Genomic DNA, 20,373 nt, shown 5'->3' with positions numbered 1-20,373 from the left:
TGGTTGGAACTTTTCTTTTTAAAAAACTGGCTCCATTATTGTGCTTTCCGCCTTGTCATGAGCTGCATCTCACATCAAAAACTCTGACTTATATTCAAATGTATTTGCTAATATAGAAAATCCAGATAACTGGTACAAAAGACAGACCTTTCTGTAGATTTGAAGGGCTGCATGAGAGTTTTTCAAAAACTAACTGTAATAGGAAAAGCAGTTTGTGTGTACACAATAATGTACAAATGGATTGATTAGTACATTAATTTAATTTTGGATTTAATTAGTGTAAAGTTCCACATAACTTGGGCATGTTCTCATCTCTCCCTCTCTGGGTTCCCCATGATAGTCTGTAAAGGAGAAGAGATGTACAGTGGCAGTTGGAAGTGTACAGTTGGACATGAATGTCATGGCAATATGGGGCTTTCAATAATTTCTTTGAACTTTTCTTTTTCTGGGGCAGAATAATTGTACAACACACATCTGTAATAAAAAAACAAACAAACAAACAAGAATTTGGTTCACAAGTTTTAATTAATTTGGGGTTTTCTGAAATCAACACAGGACAAAAATTATATGTACAGGATCAAAAATATACATACAAACACGAATATTAATTTAGTGGTGCTGAAAGTTCCAAAATGTTCTTTAATTTGCCAAGACCAAGGCCTCTTAATTTCCTGCTAGTGATCATGATTTACTACAGGTGGCAGCTTCTCTGTGCAAGCATAAAAAGGGTTTGTTTGACAGCACTCATTAGATTAGCCAACACACAGTACTATGGGAAAGTCCAAGGAGCACATTGCAGATCTGAAAAAGAGGATGGTGGATTTACACAAGTCAAGAATGTCTCTTGGAGTCATTTCTAAACAATTTCAGATTCCAAGCTCATCAATTCAAACAATTGTATATAAGTACAATTTAGTGGGAAGTGTAGCCACTTTGCCAAGGTCTGGAAGAAGACCCAAACCCTTGTTGGATAAAATTTATGATAGAAAGAAAACACAAGGGAAACACATGTGGAAGATAAGAGATTAATGAGAAAGAGGGACATACAGGTTAATAAAGAGGGCTTGTAGGTGAATAATCGCTAGGAGAAGGAGGTTGGGAATACTGGGATTGTGCAGGAGAATATTCGGGACTGCTAGGCGAATACAGAGTAGGGCTGAGAGAATCTGGGGTAGGGCTGAAGCCACCATCAGGAGGAGGCTCAAAAGGATTCCCAGAGGAAAAGAGTGAAGAAGTCTCTGTTTGAGTAGAGGCATCCACAGACATCGTAACAGGAATGATCCTGTAGCGTAAGGGGGGGGACCCAGAAACACCAGGTTCAGCTGCAAGGACTTCAACCAACAGGGTCAGATCAGCAGAAAGGTGTGCTAATTGATATTTACATTGTAATGTTTAATATTAATGAGAGTGTAAAGAAATGCATGAACCTACCCATAATAAAGAGAAAAGTACAGAGACAGCTAAGGTCCTCACTTGATAATTGTCACGTTATGGAACTGAGGCGGAAGCAAGTGCAGGTAAAGACGTTTTATTAAAGGAGGCAGGCAGACAAATCCAAATCGTGAAACAGAGGCGTAGTCAAAAACAGGCAATGGGTCGGGCGATCGGCAAACAGGCATATACTAGGCTAGGCAGGAATTGGAATCGATGTCACTAGTAACGAGGTCAAAAACACAAAACATGAAACGGGAACTGGGAAACGAGAAGCGGGAAACAACAGCGTGGTATCGAGAAAACTAACCTACGTTTAAATTAAACAATCTAACTATCGAGTTAACTATGTACTATAATACTCCACGCCTTGTACTGGGAGCTGAGGGGTATATATTGCAAACATAATCAGCGTTAAGTGCTGACAGCTGAAACCAATGTAGATACACCCTCAAACAACAACCAATGACAAAACAGGGAGGAGACAGAACAGAAACAAGTCATCAGAGCATGCGCTCTCTGGGCACTTGCGCACCTGGCTCGTGCACATGTGCACTCCGGCTGCAGTGCTGTCTAAAGGGGAGATCGTGACAATAATGGTCAGACCAAAATGCTGTAAAAAGCAGAAGTTGTTTTTAAAAAAGGGAAACAGAAAAAGGGCGAACTTAAGGGTAGCGGAAAATACCTAAAAATTCTTATACAATGGAATCAGAAAGTACCTGAAATTCAGACATAATGGTATTGGAAAATACCTAAAATTCAGACTTAATAGTAATGGAAAGCACCCTACATGCTTGTTGGGGATAGAAACGAACTCATCGTAGTAGAATCCTTATAACCCCTAGAAAAGTCGTCCACTGCACTGGAGAAAGCATACTTTTCTGAGGTTCAACCTGAGCCCCAAGCTCTTCATGTGGGCGAGAACAACATCTCGATGTTGAACCGCCAGTTCCCTGGATCGTGCTAGAATTAACCAGTCATCCAGGTAGTTTAGTACACGGATGCCCTGGAGTCACAATGGAGCCAGAATGACATCCATGCACTTTGTCAAGGTGTGAAGGGATAAAGCTAGCGATATTTCTATGTGGAAATATGCACCTTTTAGATCTATTGTCACAAACCACTCCTCAAACTGAATCTGTGGAGCGATAAGTTTGGGTGTCAGCATCTTGAACCTGTATGTCTGAAGAGTACAGTTCAGATGACACAGATCTAAAATTGGCCGCATACTCCTATTTTTTGCGGACCAGGAAATAATGGCTGTAAAAACCTCCTTCCCTCAGGGAACGGGGTACATGTTCTACGGCCCCATTGTCCAAGAAGGATCTTACTTCCTGCGCTAACGTCGGGCTCTGGTCTGTGCTGACTACTGGGGTGAGCACACCTCTGAACCGGAGGGTAAAGCTCTAAACTGGACTCAGTAACCCTTTTCTACGGTAGACAGAACCCATGGAGACACATTTGGCAGTAGTTTCCACGCTACCAGACGGTCTTTTAGTGACGTTAACTATTCCACATTCTATTGGAGGGAAAGCATCATATTTTCGTTGCCCTGTGACAGCTCGCTGACTAGAGAACGTTGAAATCTACAGTAGCACTTGGGGCTAACTGCCCTAACAACCTCATGTCCCCTGACACGTCCATCCACGGCCCCTCAGGACCGCTCTTCTTTGTCTGCTTGGCCTTTATGGCCATTCTCAGATTAGGCCTACTAGCAAGCCGCGGGCAGCCCGGTTCTACTGGCTGTCTGCGGGGGTTGGCGGGCTGCCATACTCACCTCCTGTGTCTCCCTTGCACTAGTGCTGGCCCAGGCTCCACACGTGTATGCCTGGGTGAACTTGACCCAACAGGGAAGGAACTGGCTGAATGCCGCCGTATGTCAAGCTTACTCAGCAGGTCTGCTTGGTAGGCCTGCAACACTGTCATTGTCTGCAGTGACCCACAAGCAAGACTACTATTGCATAGGCCTTGCTCACCAATGCCAGAAGTTTCTGTCCCTGTACTTGTTCTGACACAATAAGCTCTCTGTTCATAGTTAAGCACTGATCTAACTGTCATACCCCCACCCATCCATCCATCCATCCATCCATCTTCTATACCGCTTATCCTTTTCTTCAGGGTCACGGGGAACCTGGAGCCTATCCCAGGGAGTATCGGGCACAAGGCGGATACCCCCCACCCTTCCTTCCTATTTTCCTGTGTATATACTCTGCCTATTTCAGCATTAAACTAAGAAGCTTTCACTTCATTCTGTGTCTGTGTGACTTCTTCCTGAGCTCAGTACTGAGAGGGTAACAGCAGCATGGGTCCAAGAATTTAATTCTGAGTCTGGTAACAACAAAATCTTAACAGTTTCCTGATGTCAGAAAGTGGGATATCTGGACGGAGGTCAGTGATCTTTTATTTTCTGTCTCCGTGTAGATATCCTTGTATTCTTTAAGTATGGGTTGAAAATATGACTTTGCGCCACTCATAACCTGACCATCAAATATGTGACAACGGTTAATAGCCCCACTGTCCTGCGCCACAGACTTCTGAGTGCCTGACCGGAGGAGCCTGCACCAAAGGCCTAGCTGGAACATGACTGCTTAGCCTACATACATGACTCCTCCTCACTCTGTCCTGATTTATCACAGCACCCTCTAGAAGGAGGGGAGGAAGTATATGTTGATGGGTCGTGTTCTAAACCCATCAACTCCACATTTTTCTGTTGCTATTTTGTAAGTTCATTACCAAATATTGTTCACAGGCTCACTCCATCTCAGGCTGCAGAACTCGTTGCTCTCACTCATGCTTGCTATCTCTTTAAGGGTAAGACTGTTACCATATACACTGACTTGCACTATGCTTTTGGTATCGCACATTATTTTGGAAAGATATGGCGTGCTCGTGGTTTTCGTGCCGCTGATGGCAAAAATATATCATGCACCATGCTTGTTTCTGATCTTTTAGAAGCCTTGCTCTTACCTGACAGGTATTGTTAAGGTTAAAGGTCATGACTCCTCTAACACAGATAAGGCTCACGGTAATTCACTCGTTGATGAAGTGGCGAAGTGTGCCACCAAAGAGTGCTCGTCCAGCCCCTTTGTCCAGGATAATGTCTATTTTTCACATGTTTTCTCATTCTCTAACCCCTCCTGACATTGATGTTGCTTTTTTAGAAACGCAGGTCTCTCCAGTTGCCCTTATGTTTTGGTCCTCGGAAGCTTGTTCCCCCTCACCCACAGATGGTTTATTATGCTGCCCTGCTGGCCTCCTTGCTCTCCCATCATCTGTCCTTCCGTTTCTCATGTGTCATTTTCAGTGTTTCTCATGCGCACGAAGATGGGTGATCTCGGCTATAACATCAAGGTTTTGTATTTGTGACACTCACAAAACTGTTAAATAGTTCTTGATGCATGTCTGACTTGTGCCAGGGTGAATGTACAAGGAAAAAACGCCAAATATGATGCATTTCCACCACCTAGTGGTCCCTTTCAGGCATTGCAAATTGACTTTACACACATGCCAAGTGTCAGAGGTCTCAAATGCCTTTTAGTTATCGTGGACAAATTCTCCAAATGGGTAGAAGCTTTCCCATGCTCCTAAGAAAATGCCAACACTGTTGTTAAAATTCTAACCAAAGAAATAATCCCAGGCTATGGTATCCTTAAGGTTATTGATGGTGATAATGGAACATCCTTTGTTTCTAAGTAACACAGAAACTTTGAAAATATCTGAACATTGATTGGCATTTCCATATCCCATATCATCCCCAAAGTACATGGATCATGGAAAGAAAAATCATACCATCAAGAACTGCATGTTGCATCGTATGACACCTAATCAGAAAACAACATTGTCTCATGTTGACATCATTATGGGCAGACCATTTCCCACTCCATGGACAAAGGGTAACCCAGGTGTTTGTTTTACAAGAGATCTGGACATGATTGTTGACCCTGTAATCTTACAGGACTTCTTCTGCAACCATGTCTTGGTGGAATTTGAGGTATGCTTGGGATCATTGACCTGTTGGAAGGTCCAATGATGCCAAAGCATCAGCTTCCTCATGGACAGCATGATGTTGTCTTCTAGGATTTCTTGATACTTCAATGAATTCATCTTGCCTTCCACATGCTGCAGCTTTCCATTGCAAGAGGATACAAAGCAGCCCCAGATCATCACCGAGCCACCACGATGCTTGACTGTGAACAGAGTGTTCTTTCTTCATCCTTCTTCCTACAAACATACTGTAGATCCATCGTGCAGAAAAGTTCCAGTTTTGTTTCATTGCTCCACAGAACAGAATCCCAAAATTTCTGAGGCTTATTTATATGATTTTGAGTCGACATTTCTTGTGCTTTTGGGTCAGAAGTGGTGTACATCTTGGAGATCTGGCATGTAAACCTTCTGTGTTTAGTATGCGCCTTACTGTGCTCACTGCAACCTCAGTGCCTGTTGCCACCAAATCTTGCTGCATTTCTTTTGCAGTCACTTGAGGGTTTTTCACAACCTGCTCTCTCAGAAATCTGGTTGCAGCCATTGATAACTTCCTTTTTCTGCCCTGTCCAGCTTTTCTGGAAATATGGCAGTGTAATTTCTGCCCAAATCGTGGAAAAAAAAAAACACGAAATGGTTTTTGGAAAATTACAGTGAATAGCTTTAATTATCAGCCAAGTCCAGCAGGACTCCACCAGCTACTGAGCCTTCCATTTTGTTAACAGCCCTGCCAACAAGCTGGATATGGTTTAAAAAAAATGGATAAGTGGATAAAAATTTTATTTGCCATTGGCATCGGCCCAATATAATTTATGATGTGTAGTTCTGTAGACACAATGTGAAGTGTTATTGCATCTCAGGTTTGTCCCAAGTTCAAACTTGAGCTCTGTTTAATATTTGTGTGGACTCATGTTCTCATGGGTTTTCTCTTTGTTTTCCAGTTATCTCCCACTTTCCAATCATAAGCAGGTAGGAAGATTGGCTACACTAAATTGCCTGTAGATGCAAATAAGTGTGTGAATAGGTGTCTGCAAGGTGCCCTGTGATGTACTGGCATCCCTCTGGGTGTGAATTCTCATTGTGCTCAGTATTCATGGGATAGGCTCCAGATCCTCCACTGATGCTGACCAGGACAAAGTGGTTTGTAGTTTTAGTTAATTATAGTATTTAGTGCAATGAATTAATATATTTTTAATATTGCATTGAAATCTATTATATTCATAACTGCCCTATCTGTAACCAATGCATAGGAGGTTCTTTAGCTTGGTTAGATTCATGGTGTGATTGGAAGCTAGACACAAATGTAAAGTGGGAATTGCAGTTTTAAAAAGCACGTTCAAAAGATGTCACAGCAAATGTTAATGAACCTGGATTGGCAGTAATGCTGGTTATATCATTCATGCAAGTGTCTTGCTTGGAAGTGTCTGTCATAGCTCAGTTTCATAGGTCGTATATTTTGTTTATTTTTCATATTTTATTGTTCTTTCTTTTCCTTGAACCAGTCTCCGTGCTTGCCAGCAGGGTGATGATGGAGGGCTGCCCACTCGGCCAGTTCCCCTGTGGGAATACAAGTGTGTGCCTACCACAGGTGCTCCAATGCAACGGTCACAGGGACTGCACGAATGGAGCAGATGAGGATCATTGTGGTAAATATGCACATGATAGGGGCATAAAGATTCATAGAGAGAATCAGGTCACTTGTCCTGCAACAAAACATGGTAAACAATTGAGACAGCTGATATTGATATCACTGTGTTGATTAGTCTACTATTATTTAAGAATGTTAGCAAATTTTCACTTGATGTGTTTCTCTCATAGGTTTATCTCAGTGCATGTCACTGCTGCTCCTTGACTTTTTTTTTTTTTAAATCAGTGTTTTCCGTCCCTTAGGTCATAATAGTATTGCATAGTTTCCCAGCATTATATCAACACTTTTTGAAACGTAATAGTTTAGTAAGTGTATCGATTATGGTCACTTTTAGGAACACAAGACTCAGACACCCTTTGCTCTCAAAACAGCCTTAATTCATGGCATGGATTCCGCAAGGTGATATAAACATTGCTTTGGTGTTCTCGTCCATTTTTACATAATTGCATCACATAATTGCTACAGATTTGTCAGCTGCACATTCATGCTGCAAATCTTCTAGTCTACCACATCCCAAAGGTGCTCTATTGGCTTCTGATCAGATCTTAATGTATACAGAACTCATTGTCATGTTCATGAAACCAGTGTGAGATGACTATTTGCTTTGTGACATGACACACTATGCTGTAAGTAGCCATTATAAGATGGGTGAATTGTGGTCATAAAGGGAAGCATGTGGTCACCAGCACAGATAGGTTGTGGCATTCCAGCGATGCTTAATTGGTATTAAGGGGCCCAATGTGTGCCAAAGAAACATTCCCGACACTGATACACCATAAACATCCAGAAATGGGACGTAAGGCAGTTTGGATGATCGGATTCATGCTGGTGATGCCAAATTCTGACCCTACAATCAAAACAGAAATCAAGATCATTCAGAGTGCGCAACATTTTTTCCGATCTTCAACTGTCGAGTTTAGCTTGTAGCCTCAGATTCCTATTCTCAGCTGACAGGAGTGGAACCTGATGTGATCTTCTGCAGTTGCCTCAAAGTTCAATGTTTTGTGCTTTCTGAGATGCTTTTCTCCTCATCATTGTTGTAAAGACTGGTTATATGAGTTACCGAAGACTTCCTGTTATCTCAAACTGGTCTGTCAATTATCCTTTGACCTGTCTCAACAATACATTTCTGCCTGCAGAGTTGCTGCTCACTGTATGTTTTTTCAGGTTAGAAATGTTTTATCATAAGATAAAGCAGATTGATCTGAATAACTTTCTTTTTGTGTAAAAATGCCAGACACTGTTGTGCATGAAAATCTAAAATACTCAAACCAGTGCATCTGACACCAACAACCATGCCAGTGAGAAGTTACTGAGATTAAATATGTTCTAATGTTTGATGCAAACATTTACCTGTTTCTGCATGATTGTATGCATTGTGCTGCTGATTGGATAATTGCATCAATGAGCGGAGATGTTCCTAATCACGTGGCTGATGAGTATAGTGAGTTAAATAATCAAATGATAGTTTCTTGAGTTGTTATCACCAACCCTGTTCCTGGAGCTCTATCTTCCTACATAATTCAGTTGTCTCAAATTCAACACACAGATAAACAAGCTTTACTTTATCAGCTTTGGAACTGAATTCTGCCTGAATTCCATCTAACAGGTTGTGGACTGTGGTATTGGCTGCCACCACAGCAACTCCTACTAACAAGAAAAGAAATCCAGAAGACATAAATGACTAATTTATTTATTCAACGTGACCAATTTACCTGCATTATTCATTTGACTACATGAATGTGTACCAAAGTGCCTGTTGGCTCAGTTGAACTGTCTGTCCTCAGGTGATAACAGTGGATGGGCTGACATCTTTGACCGTACCATTACAAAGAAAGCTGAACCACAGGACCTCACTGATGCCTGCTGTATGTTTATGTCTCTCTCACGGTTTATTTCTCTTAAAAAAAGGTGATGTGCTTAGATAACACTTTCTCTGATGAGAATAGTTTAAAGTCACATGCTATAATATGTCTTAACTGAAATTGAAATTTCCCAGAAAAGCACAGCCCACATGCCTTTTCAGATATAGGATGGTGGTGTAGGACTAACTTTATGATTTAAAGCATGTTTTGTATATGCTGACAGCCATCACCATGTAAATGGTCATGCATCGAAACACTTTTTGGTCCCAGTGGAACTAAAGCAGCAGCAGATCTGAATATAATATTCATTGCTGTCACTACAGTTCCGCAAATGAGCCTGAACTTATAAGCATGTACGAGTCTGATGATTTCTTTTAGCTCTTCAGCAGTATCCAGAGAGCTGCGACTGCACCAAGACAGAAGTGGAATGTGTGGGGGTGAACTTGTATGACGTGCCTCTTCTCTCCTCTAACGTGACTTGGCTGTAAGTACTCTTCTCAGAGATATTACCATGTGATTCTTCTTTTGTGTGGCAGGAATGCAGTTGTGTTTTTTGTTTGTTTGTTTCTTTGTTTTTCCTGCTTGTTTAGCTACACAGCTTGGAGTGGGACAAGAACATTTTTGTCTTACATTGAGATGTATGCTGTTTGGCAGGTGCTCTAATCCAGAGGCAGTGTGTTATCTGTTTGAGAATTATATTCTTATACAGTTGTTTTATTTGTATAGCACTTTTAACAACAGACAATGTCACAAAGCATTTCTGTAAAACTCTGAAGGAAAGCTTCTTCTCAAATATATACTATAGTCAAATACTATTTAGTATATTAAAAAGACGTTAACTGTGAGCATCATAGCATTACAGTAACTGTTTTTAGGTAGAAGTTTACAATATTATCCACTGAAGCAAGGATCAGACTTGGGCATAAATAGTTTTTGGGAAGTGCAAATCATTATGCTGAATACTGAATGAGATATTTCAGTGTTTTAAAAATTAATTGATTCAATCTTTTCTGGGAGATAAATAATAGTAACACTAATGTTTTTTCCATCCTGATGCTGAATCACTGCTCAGGTCTCTGAAGAGCAATGATCTGAGAGAGCTTCCTGATGATGTCTTCTCTAAATATACTGACCTGCAGCGACTGTAAGTGTCCAAGCATTCATCTCAGTATTAAATCAAAGTACTTATAACCAAAACATAGTGGTCACTGTAGTCAAAGATGAACTATGATGTGTTGTCTATGGAGAAGGTTTCATTACATTTACAGCATTTGGGAGACACCCTTGTCTCTTGTCACCCTTGACTGAACTATTGGGAAGTGCTTTATAGGCTTCATTGAAAACATACACTTTCTGTCCTCTTTATTAGGAACACCATGTACAACTGCACATTCATGAAGTTATCTAATTGGCCAATCATGTGGGAGCAGTGCAATGTGGGGGGGGGGGGGGGTCATGCAGATACAGGTCAAGAGCTTCAAATAATGTTCACATCAACAATCAGAATGGGGAAAAATGTCATCTCTGTGACTTCAACCATAGCATGGATGTTGGTGTCAGATGGGCTCATTTGAGTATTTCAGAAACTTCTGATCTCCTGGGATTTTCATGCACGGAATTGTAAATTGTTGAGCGATCAGATAAGAATTACCAGACTGGTCTGAGCTGACAGGAAGTCTACAGTGACTCAAATAAGCACTCGTTACAGCTATGGTGAGCAGAAAAGCATCTAAGTGTGGCATTCCCAAGTGGAAGGAAATGTTTATCCTGCCAATTATGCCAAAATCTGGCATTACCAAGTGGACGGATATGTTTATCCAAATTTAGTAAATCCAACTACACCACCCTGGGGGAGAACCAGAGGAAATACTCCCAAATAAAAGGCACACATAAGTTCTATCAGTCGGGGCAAAGAACATGAGAATGAGAACATACATAAAAAATACATTTTATTATGACACATAAGCATCATTAAAACTTAACATGTAAATATTAATAAATAAAAAAATAATTAAAAATAATAATAATAATAATTGCTCTCCCATGAAGCACAATAAGGATTTTAAAACTAAGCACTTCTCCAGGCCCAGGCTTGTCTAGAACAAGGCAGGCCAGCTACAGCACGGCAGGTCATCCAAACCCACCTCAAGTCACACCAAAATCACCAAACACTACCTACACCATAAGGAAGTTATTGTGTTTGCACACTGAGCACGCTGTGAAGCACACACCACAGAATAAATTCAGCTAGCCTCCCCTGTCCCACCAAGACTCACTGGCTCCTGAAGAGAAAGAAAAGACCGGTTAACCCAAAATTACACAAACACTAAACAATGAGAAACAAATATTACAGACATCATGGTGTGGTGGCTATAACACCCAGGCCCATTGACACCACATGAAATGGAGGCAGTTAACAGCACCTAAGCAGAACCAGAATTATGGTAAACAATACAAAATGGAAAATGTAGCCACTGTAGCATGGAGACAATAAGGCATAGCATATACCCCACCAATAGTAAGGTGGTTATTATATATAAAACCTGAAAGAACAGGTTTGAGGCTGGAAAACACCAATTTACTAATTAGCCTCTCACACTACCTGTGGTTGTGAAACAAACCAAAAATACATCCAAAACTAAAGTAAAAAAACAACAATAGCAGCAAACATACACTAGCACAACGAACAATACTAGACAAAGCAAGACAATAAATAAAACAATAAAGTAAATGACGGTAGAGCAAAACAATAAGTAGAACAATGAATAAAACCATAAAGCAAAACAGATCAAGAAAACGACCAGCAAAGCGAATCAGGTGAAGCAAATCAGGTGAAGCAAAACAGCAGCGGCATCACATGTAGCGTCTTTGGCTAGGGATTTGTCTTAGAGAAGACTTAGATGCTCAACTCCCCACTCTCACCATTGGGTTGAACAAACACCAGAAGCGAAGTTGTATGATTACTCTCAGGTACCGCGGCTCAACATACATATCATTCAGTCACCGGATAATGTTGTGATCACTGAACGCAATCTCTGCCGCCAATTCACCACAACGCACGCACCACCAGCGCCGCTCTAAGACCATAAATAAACAAATTAACCTTGAGATATTCATCTCATTACACCGTGAGCAAAGCCTCAATGTACCTGAATGGAAATGGGAACCGGAAATGCCAGGGAGTGAGGAACTGCGAATCACCAAGACACATATGGGCCTACCAAAATAAGGGTCCTTAAATAATCGGGTAGCTCTCACCTTATTGGTCTGTCGAAGCCATACGCCGAGCAGAGTGTAAGGATCCGGCTATATCCTCACGGGTTTCTCAGGAAAGTTGATATAACTCAGCCGGACACGAAGTAAAAGTGCTGTTCTTCGTTTATTACACTGCAGGATACCATAGACTTATGCATGGTTACAGGTCGGTCATTAGAAGAGGATAAACATCCCAAAGATGGTACGTTAACATGAGGCCCCGAGATAGCACACGATGTGGAGGTCACAGAGAGGAAGAACAGGGCGGCGATCAGAGATCTCCTTTAGTGTTCCACAAAAGAAAGACATACAGTTGTGCACAACATCAGTGTTAGTAGATGACAGGATTTTTAAAATTATAAAGAAATGTTACCCTTGAAAATAGAGCACAAAGAAATATAGTGGATAAATAGTTTTCCTTTGCAATTAACATGTATTTCTGAAGTAAGGCAAGTTCTTTGCTTTTGCAGTATTCAGTTGGTTATGTCCCTTTTTTATGTTTCTATACATCTAATTCTGAAGCGAACTTGGTGCTACAGTAGTCAACCATCCAGACATGGCAGAAAGAAGCCTGGTGTGGTGTAGGTAGGACTGGAATAGACATCTATGCAGGCTGACAGGTTACAGCCAACATCAGTAAGTCCTTGATGTGTTCAATTGGGCTCCCAAAAGACCTGCAATAAAAATAATACAATTCAAAAACAGTCACACCCTTTACAAAGTATCTCATCTTGTCACAGCAGTATTCCCATCACTGTAACTCTTATGATACCTATAAACTCCTACAAAGGTTCTCAATATTAGTTTAACATGACATTTTGTGAGAAGTCCACTGACCTTGTCATGGTTTAATTTACTTGTACTTTTCATAAAATAAAAGCAGTATATTAAAGAAAAATAAGTAAATATATTTGGTCTGTAACGTGACAAATATTCTAAGTCATTTTTGTTCCAATGGTAGACTAATTCATATGCATCTAATATGCATATAAGTACCAGGAGAAATATGAATAATATAAATATGGCCATAAATATGACTAACAAATCGCATAGCCTACAAAGTTTTCTGCTATAAAGAGTCCAACTGTTACATTATGGGGAAAAAGATGGTTTGTATTCAAGAAAGATAATATCTTTGAATATATAAATACTTTTTGCACTATTGTTTTTTTTTTATCCATATCAATTTAATAAGTAAAATAATGAAATAAATTATATGAAACATTTCTGCTAAAAAACATACAACTGTAACATTATGGAAAAAATGTTTGCATTCAAAATTGAAAACTGCAAAGCACTCATCAGTAACTAAATGGAAAATCAGTATGCATCTCAAAAGAAGGCCTTCTACCATTCATGTTTTGGTTTACAGTCAGAACTGAAAATGGCAAAGCCCTACAGCATCAACAACCACCTAAGCAGTGCACTGGTTTCTGCAACTTTGTTTATAACTGTCTCATTGTCTGTAGACATGAGGATTTCTTTTTCAGCTCCTCCTGGCATCTTTTTTCCATCCACTTTATCCTTTCCGCAATTAGCTTAATCTCGCTAACTCATGCCACAGCATTAAATAATGGTTTCGATTTATTTATCTCCATGGCAACGACCTGAGAACACGAACTTGTGTTTGAGAGAGAAAGAGAGAGAATGCGTGCTCTGACAATTAGTGATTGGAAAAATTGGATCATTTTACTGCCTGGGATCTTTGAATCTCATTCAGCAAAATGAACGAATCTTTTTTTTGAGCCATTTCATTCATTTCAGCAGAATATAATTAAAATGTTAAATTCACCAACACATCTAGTACTTACGCAAATGTTGATCACATTTGTAATAAAAATAAACTGTGGGCTAATGCAACCAAGGCCAAATTATGAGAAACAGAAATGATTAATTAGTAGCTTAGCAGTAGGTCTTCAGGCTATGCAGTCTGTTAGTTCACCACACCTCCCAATCCGAGTCGTTCTTTTGTCACGTCACATTTGTCATGACTGTTCCCCAGAAACAGAAATGATTAGTTCTGAAATGACTCGAACCTGAAGACTCAAGAGGTGAACTAATCATTTCTGTTTCCTGTACAGAACCTATAGAGATGTTACAGCGCATGCGTGGTCAAAAATGAACGAATCACTTTCTGAGACAACTCATATTAAAGATTCGCTTGAAATGAATGAATCGTTCATGAACGACACATCACTACTGACAACAGAAAACGAAGATTTAAATTCAACTCTAGTGTACTTGGCTCAGTTATCAGTCACACAGTAACTTAAAATACATATGTTTTCCTGTGTATGTCGAGAAAAACCAAGAGAAAGTAGGCAAGTCTGCCAGACCAAAAAAAAAAGACAGATGGATGGATAGATGGATAGATAGATAGATAATATTATATTTGGCCTACTTACTTCCATGTACTACCACCCAAAATAAATGGGACTGAAGGTGGCCTATTGCCTCAATGTCCTCCTCAAATTTTATTTTGTACTTTGGAAGTGGAAAGTGAAATTTTGTGCACTTCAAGCACTGATATGCCTCAGTGTCGAACGCATGCTTCACTGACACGTGAACCTGAAATACAGAACAATAGTGTTTGCAATTGGTTTTACTGACTGTTGTGAGTAATAATTGAATGAAGATCATACTAATGTGTTTTGTTAAATAAACCAAATGTTTGAAGTTGATAACATAAGAGCAGGTTTTAAAAGAATGAGAATTACAAGCGCAATCATTTTAGAATTTTGTACTAGGACTTTTGAAAATGTACCTCATACTAGTAATAATTGTACCAAAGTTAATAATATAATTTTTAAAAAATCAGAAATCGATATTGTTACGACCCGGTCTAGGTCGGGCCGCAACATACAATAAGATAAAAAAAAATAATAAAAGTCTTGGCGAGACCAAGATTGTGTTTGCTTTGTTTTATTCTCCAGACGGAGCACCATTTTTATATATATATATATATAGATAGATAGATAGATAGATATAGAGATATAGATATAGAGATATATAGATAGATATAGATAGATAGATATAGATATATAGATAGATATATATAGATATAGAGATATAGATAGATAGATATAGATAGATAGATATAGATAGATATAGAGATATAGATAGATAGATATAGATATCTAGATATATATAGATATAGATATCTAGATATAGATAGATAGATATATAGATATAGTGGCTCACTCTTCAGAAGCCGGCCAGGCCAAAATAATAAACAAAAATTCCCTCTAACTTTACCAAAAAAAAAAACTAACTAAACTACAAGAAAAGAAAACAAAAATACACTGTCTTCCCTCACTCCCTAGCTAACCCAAAACCAGGGGAAAATAAAAGAATCAACACAAATGGCGCCGACTTCCTACAAACCACTCTTAACCGTGCACTATTTACAGAGGTGACTATTAGTGTGTTAATTAACAAAATAATGTATACATATATACATGAATGTCACACGAATCGTACAGGGCAGAGCATAAACAAAGTCAGAACAGGCATAGGGTCATACACAGGCAAAAAGCACTTCTCTCTATACACAACGCAATGGCAATGATCTGCCCTGGGATGGAGACTGACAAGGCTTAAGTACACTTCCGGAAACGTGCAGGCAACCAATCCTGTCGCACAAGGCTGGAGCAGGCGTGGACAAGACGTGATCATCCACTAGCAAGCCGGAACGTGACGCATGCAGTAGGCGGGGCCTAGAGAAGGGGGAGGAGACAAAAGAAACCTATCCCACCACCGACATAGACCCACAAATGGCACATAGAGCAAACAGGAATACATTGGCAACAGATTTGCATTCAAATTCAATGTAGTCTAAAATTGCCACAAGACGTTGTGGTCTGTAGTGTCCATAACCTGAAAAGTCTGGAGAGACTGTAGAAACTGATTGCAGAAACATTTTGCAAAAATAAAAAAAATCTTGTAAAATACATAGCAGATTGTAATTTGTATGTGCTGCTGAGAACACTATAACCTTCTAATTAACAGTTTAGATCGTTTATCATTCTTGTTAAACTACGTCACCTAATATAGACTAAAAACATTGTGGAAAAGTAGCTACAACAATCTACTTTTTTCACAACATGTAATATTTTTAGAGTGCAAATTTAAAAACTGCAAGTTTACAAGTTTAACTCCGTCAAGCCGCTGTAGTGCTTCTGGAAAAAAACAAAAAAACAAAACACAGCTTAATTTACATGGCAGACACTACAGTAACCAAAGTTCTCTGGAGGATTCTACAGCCCACTTGGAGCTAAAGTCCCACCAATTTGTGGCTGACCCTCCCATTTGGAGCTGGCTCCGTCCTCTGTTTATACCTAACTCATTAGTTCTGTTCACTGCCTAAGCAACAGCTGGCAAAGGCTTCTGCTTGGTCTTAAAGCCTTCATTTTACGCAAACAGTTACATTGCGATTAATCCAAATAAACTTGCTAAAATGTAATTATTTCTCTAGATTTGAGCGAGACCTGCCTGCCCCCAGTTATATAGGTTCCTATGCCCTTGGCCATACACCATTGCAGCCTTGCGCGAGCGTCATTGAGTTTTTAAGAAAGGCATTAACAGAGTTTTGTGGCTCATTTCCACCTGAAATGACTTTACTTTATCTTTAAAGTTTAGAAAATAATAAAGTTATGAAGACATAAATGTTAAGTCTGTGGTGTTGATGTTGCCAGTTTAAGTCATTAAAATGGTTCCAAAATTTACTTTACTTCCATGCTGCTTTAGCTCACTGCGATAAATTATAATTATGAAGCGGGAACTTTTTTCTTTTTTTTTTTAAAAAAAGCTTCAAAATATAAAACATTTCAACTCTAAAATGATATTTAACATTAAATGTGGGAGCCACTATAATAAAGCGACAGACAAAACATAAATTTTTGCTTACCTTTACCGCTGCGTGAAAAGTTAAGTTGTTGTTCAAAAGGAATATTGATATGGAATGAGTAATAATTGTAGTTCTTGAATCTGATCAGTATAATCACTCCATTCTCAAATATGTTGATTGAAATTTACCACAAATATTAAGGAGATGTTAAAAATATAATTTGTTAGTCAAATGCTAATTTCTTTTTCATGAAATAAACTTACAGATGTAAATTTTAGACAAAATCATCTGTTGGATTTTTAGGCATTTATTTTGGTGTGTCCAACTCAAAGAATCACGGAATTGATATTTAGAGATTTTATTAAGGTATTTTAGCTTTTTATTATTGTGATATTTAAAAAGCCAATGAATTATTTTTAGAGTGGTATTTTACTGTTGTCTTAAACCAGAGGTTCTAGTCTCTTGGCTGCTGAAAGGGACAACTTTTAGATATTTATCACATTGCACAAAGGGAAGTTTAATTCACCTGTGTCTATGATGTGTTAAAATGATATCCATATATCGGACTTGCCTGAGGTTGGCTTCTTGGCATTAAACTGACCATTTTCCAATCCAAGTTCATTGTCCTTTGACGACAGCACGTGCTTTACTCTGTCATTCTTATTGACCACCTGCATAGCTTGCTCTGAGGACTGTATTATGCATGTGCTTAGGACTTGTGAAGACATCCAAAGGTTATCAAGAAGAAGCTAAAATAAAATAGACAAACAGCTTGACTGATTGCATGGCAGTAAGATGATCTTAAAGTCAACCATTTCAGTTCTAGTATCCTCCATTCAAACGAATTTACACTATATCATCAGAAAGGAAGATAATCAAGGGTAATTTATGTCTCAGAATGTCAGTAGTGATATCAGTGAAGCAGAAATTGTTACCTTTGCCCGTAGCGTTAGTATTACAAAGTTAACCATAAAAGTACAAAAGGATTCTGTGTGTGTGTGTGTGTGTGTGTGTGTGTGTGTATTTGACCTTCCAGACAAGTTAAAATTTTAGAAGACAGAGCAAAGAAAGAAAAAAAAAACAGTCCCCTCCAAAAGTATTGGAATGGCAAGGTCGAGGTTTTAGACTAGGGGTGGGCAATCTTATCCGGAAAGGGCTAGTGTAGGTGCAAGTTTTCATTCCAACCAAGCAGGAGGCACACCTGATTCCACCTGTTTAATCAGTTGATCTTGACTTTCAATAGATTCAGGTGTGGCTTCTGCTTGGTTGGAATGAAAACCAGGCACCAGTCATCACATGGCCAATACCATTCCTACAGTGAAGCATGGTGGTGGCAGCATCATGCTGTGGGGATGTTTTTCAGTGGCAGGAACTGGGAGACTAGTCAGGATCGAGGGAAAGATGAATGCAGTAATGTACAGAGACATCCTTGATGAAAACCTTCTCCAGAGCGCTCTGGACCTCGAAGGTTCATCTTCCAACAGGACAACGACCCTAAGCACACAGCCAAGATAACAAACGAGTGGCTACATGACAATCTGTGAATGTCCTTGAGTGGCCCAGCCAGAGCCCAGACTTCAACCCGATTGAACATCTCTGGAGAGATCTGAAAATGGCTTTGCACCGACGCTCCCCATCCAACCTGATGGAGCTTGAGAGGTCCTGCAAAGAAGAATGGGAGAAACTACCCAAAAATAGGTGTGCCAAGCTTGTAGCATCATACTAAAAAAGACTTGAGGCTGTAATTGGTGCCAAAGGTGCTTCAACAAAGTATTGAGCGAAGGCTGTGAATACTTATGTACATGTGTTTTTTTGTTTTTTATTTTTAATAAATTTGCAAAGATTTCAAGCAAACTTCTTTCATGTTGTCATTATGGGGTATTGTTTGTAGAATTTTGAGGAAAATAATTAATTTAATCCATTTTGGAATAAAGTTGTAACATATCAAAATGTGGAAAAAGTGAAGCGCTGTGAATACTTTCCGGATGCAATGTACTTTTCCATATGGCTACCTCTCTGTGTGCACCAAAACCACCTCTGGTATTTATTGCCAAAAAGCTCATTTTGGTTTCATAGAACCAAAGAACCCGATCCCATTTGAAGTTCCAAACTAAAGATACTTGAGTTTGTTTTTGGATGAGAGTAGAGGCTTTTTTTCTTGAAACCCTTCCAAACAAATTGTGGTGATGTAGGTGACTTCAGATTGTAGTTTTTGAGACTTTCTGGCCCCAAGACACAACTAACTTCTGCAATTCTCTAGCTGTGATCCTTGGAGATTTTTTGGCCACTCAAACCATCCTCTTCACAGTGCATTGAGACAATATAGACAGACGTCTTCTTCCAGGTTGATTCATAATTGATTAATTTACATTCTCAATTATTGCCCTGACGGTGGAAATGGACATTTTCAATGCTTGTGCTATTTTCTTATAGCCATTTCCCATTTTGTGAAGCTCACCAATCTTTTGCTGCACATCACAGCTATATTCCTTGGTCTTACCCATTGTTATGAATGACCTAAGGGAATTTGGCCTATGTGTTACCTCATATTTATATCTTTATGAGGTATCCATATTTATATTTATATGGGCAGCTGTGGCTCAGGCGGTAGAGCGGGTTGTCTACTTATCATAGGGTTGGCAGTTCGATTCCTGGCCCACATGACTCCACATACCGAAGTGTCCTTGGGCAAGACAATGAACCCCAAGTTAACGCCTTGCATGGCAGCTCTGCTACCATTGGTGTGTGTGTGAATGGGTGAATGAGACATGGTGTACAGTGCTTTGGATAAAAGCACTATATAAGCGCAGACCATTTATATCCCTGTGAAACAGGAAGTCATGGTTGAACAATTTCCTGTTTATATTCATCCAGGTGTACAAAAAATTTAAAATATCAGTGGGAATATACTTCAAATATATGAATTCATAGGGGTGCCAATAATTATGGCATGCACACATGTATTTATTTATTTATTTTATAATTGTTGTGTTTGCAATTGTTTGATATCCATGAGTATTTTTGTGATTATTTTTTTTTTAAAGAAAATATCAAAAGGTTAAACATACAGACAATTTTTCACTACCTTCTTTGCTCATATTTTCCAAGGGTGCCAATATTAGTGGTGGGCACTGTAGCTAGAGCACATCATCCATGTAGAGAGTCGTCGCTTGGAACAAGAGAATCCAAGAGCTGTCTGGTTTAAAAGTAAAGACTTTGTGGCAATCAAGATGAGCAGAGGAAAAAAATTGAGGTCTCTTTCTCTGACTACAACCCAATACTCATGCAGAGTCAGCAGCTCACTGTGGCTAAACTAATGCAGATGCAGCAATAGCAGTAATAGATGC

General features: G+C 39.4%; 1 protein-coding gene across 2 annotated transcripts in view; it reads left to right on the top strand.

Moving 5' to 3' along the window:
- Positions 1-20,373, top strand: part of rxfp2a (relaxin family peptide receptor 2a) — a 133,387-nt gene that overhangs the window by 48,923 nt on the left and 64,091 nt on the right. Inside the window, exons 1-5 of one of the 2 annotated variants that reach the window (XM_053644954.1) lie at positions 6,920-7,058; positions 8,200-8,227; positions 8,848-8,928; positions 9,304-9,409; positions 9,998-10,069. In XM_053644954.1, coding sequence (XP_053500929.1) covers positions 7,035-7,058; positions 8,200-8,227; positions 8,848-8,928; positions 9,304-9,409; positions 9,998-10,069 — 311 coding nt within the window. In that variant the 5' untranslated portion in view covers positions 6,920-7,034. Of the gene's footprint in view, positions 1-6,914; positions 7,059-8,199; positions 8,228-8,847; positions 8,929-9,303; positions 9,410-9,997; positions 10,070-20,373 lie in introns of those variants that run through there. The other variant, XM_053644953.1, reaches the window with a different exon arrangement.

The sequence above is a fragment of the Ictalurus furcatus genome, chromosome 16, assembly GCF_023375685.1.
Source record: "Ictalurus furcatus strain D&B chromosome 16, Billie_1.0, whole genome shotgun sequence".
NCBI classification, from domain to species: Eukaryota; Metazoa; Chordata; class Actinopteri; order Siluriformes; family Ictaluridae; genus Ictalurus; species Ictalurus furcatus.
This window is presented reverse-complemented; position numbering and strand designations above follow the sequence as displayed.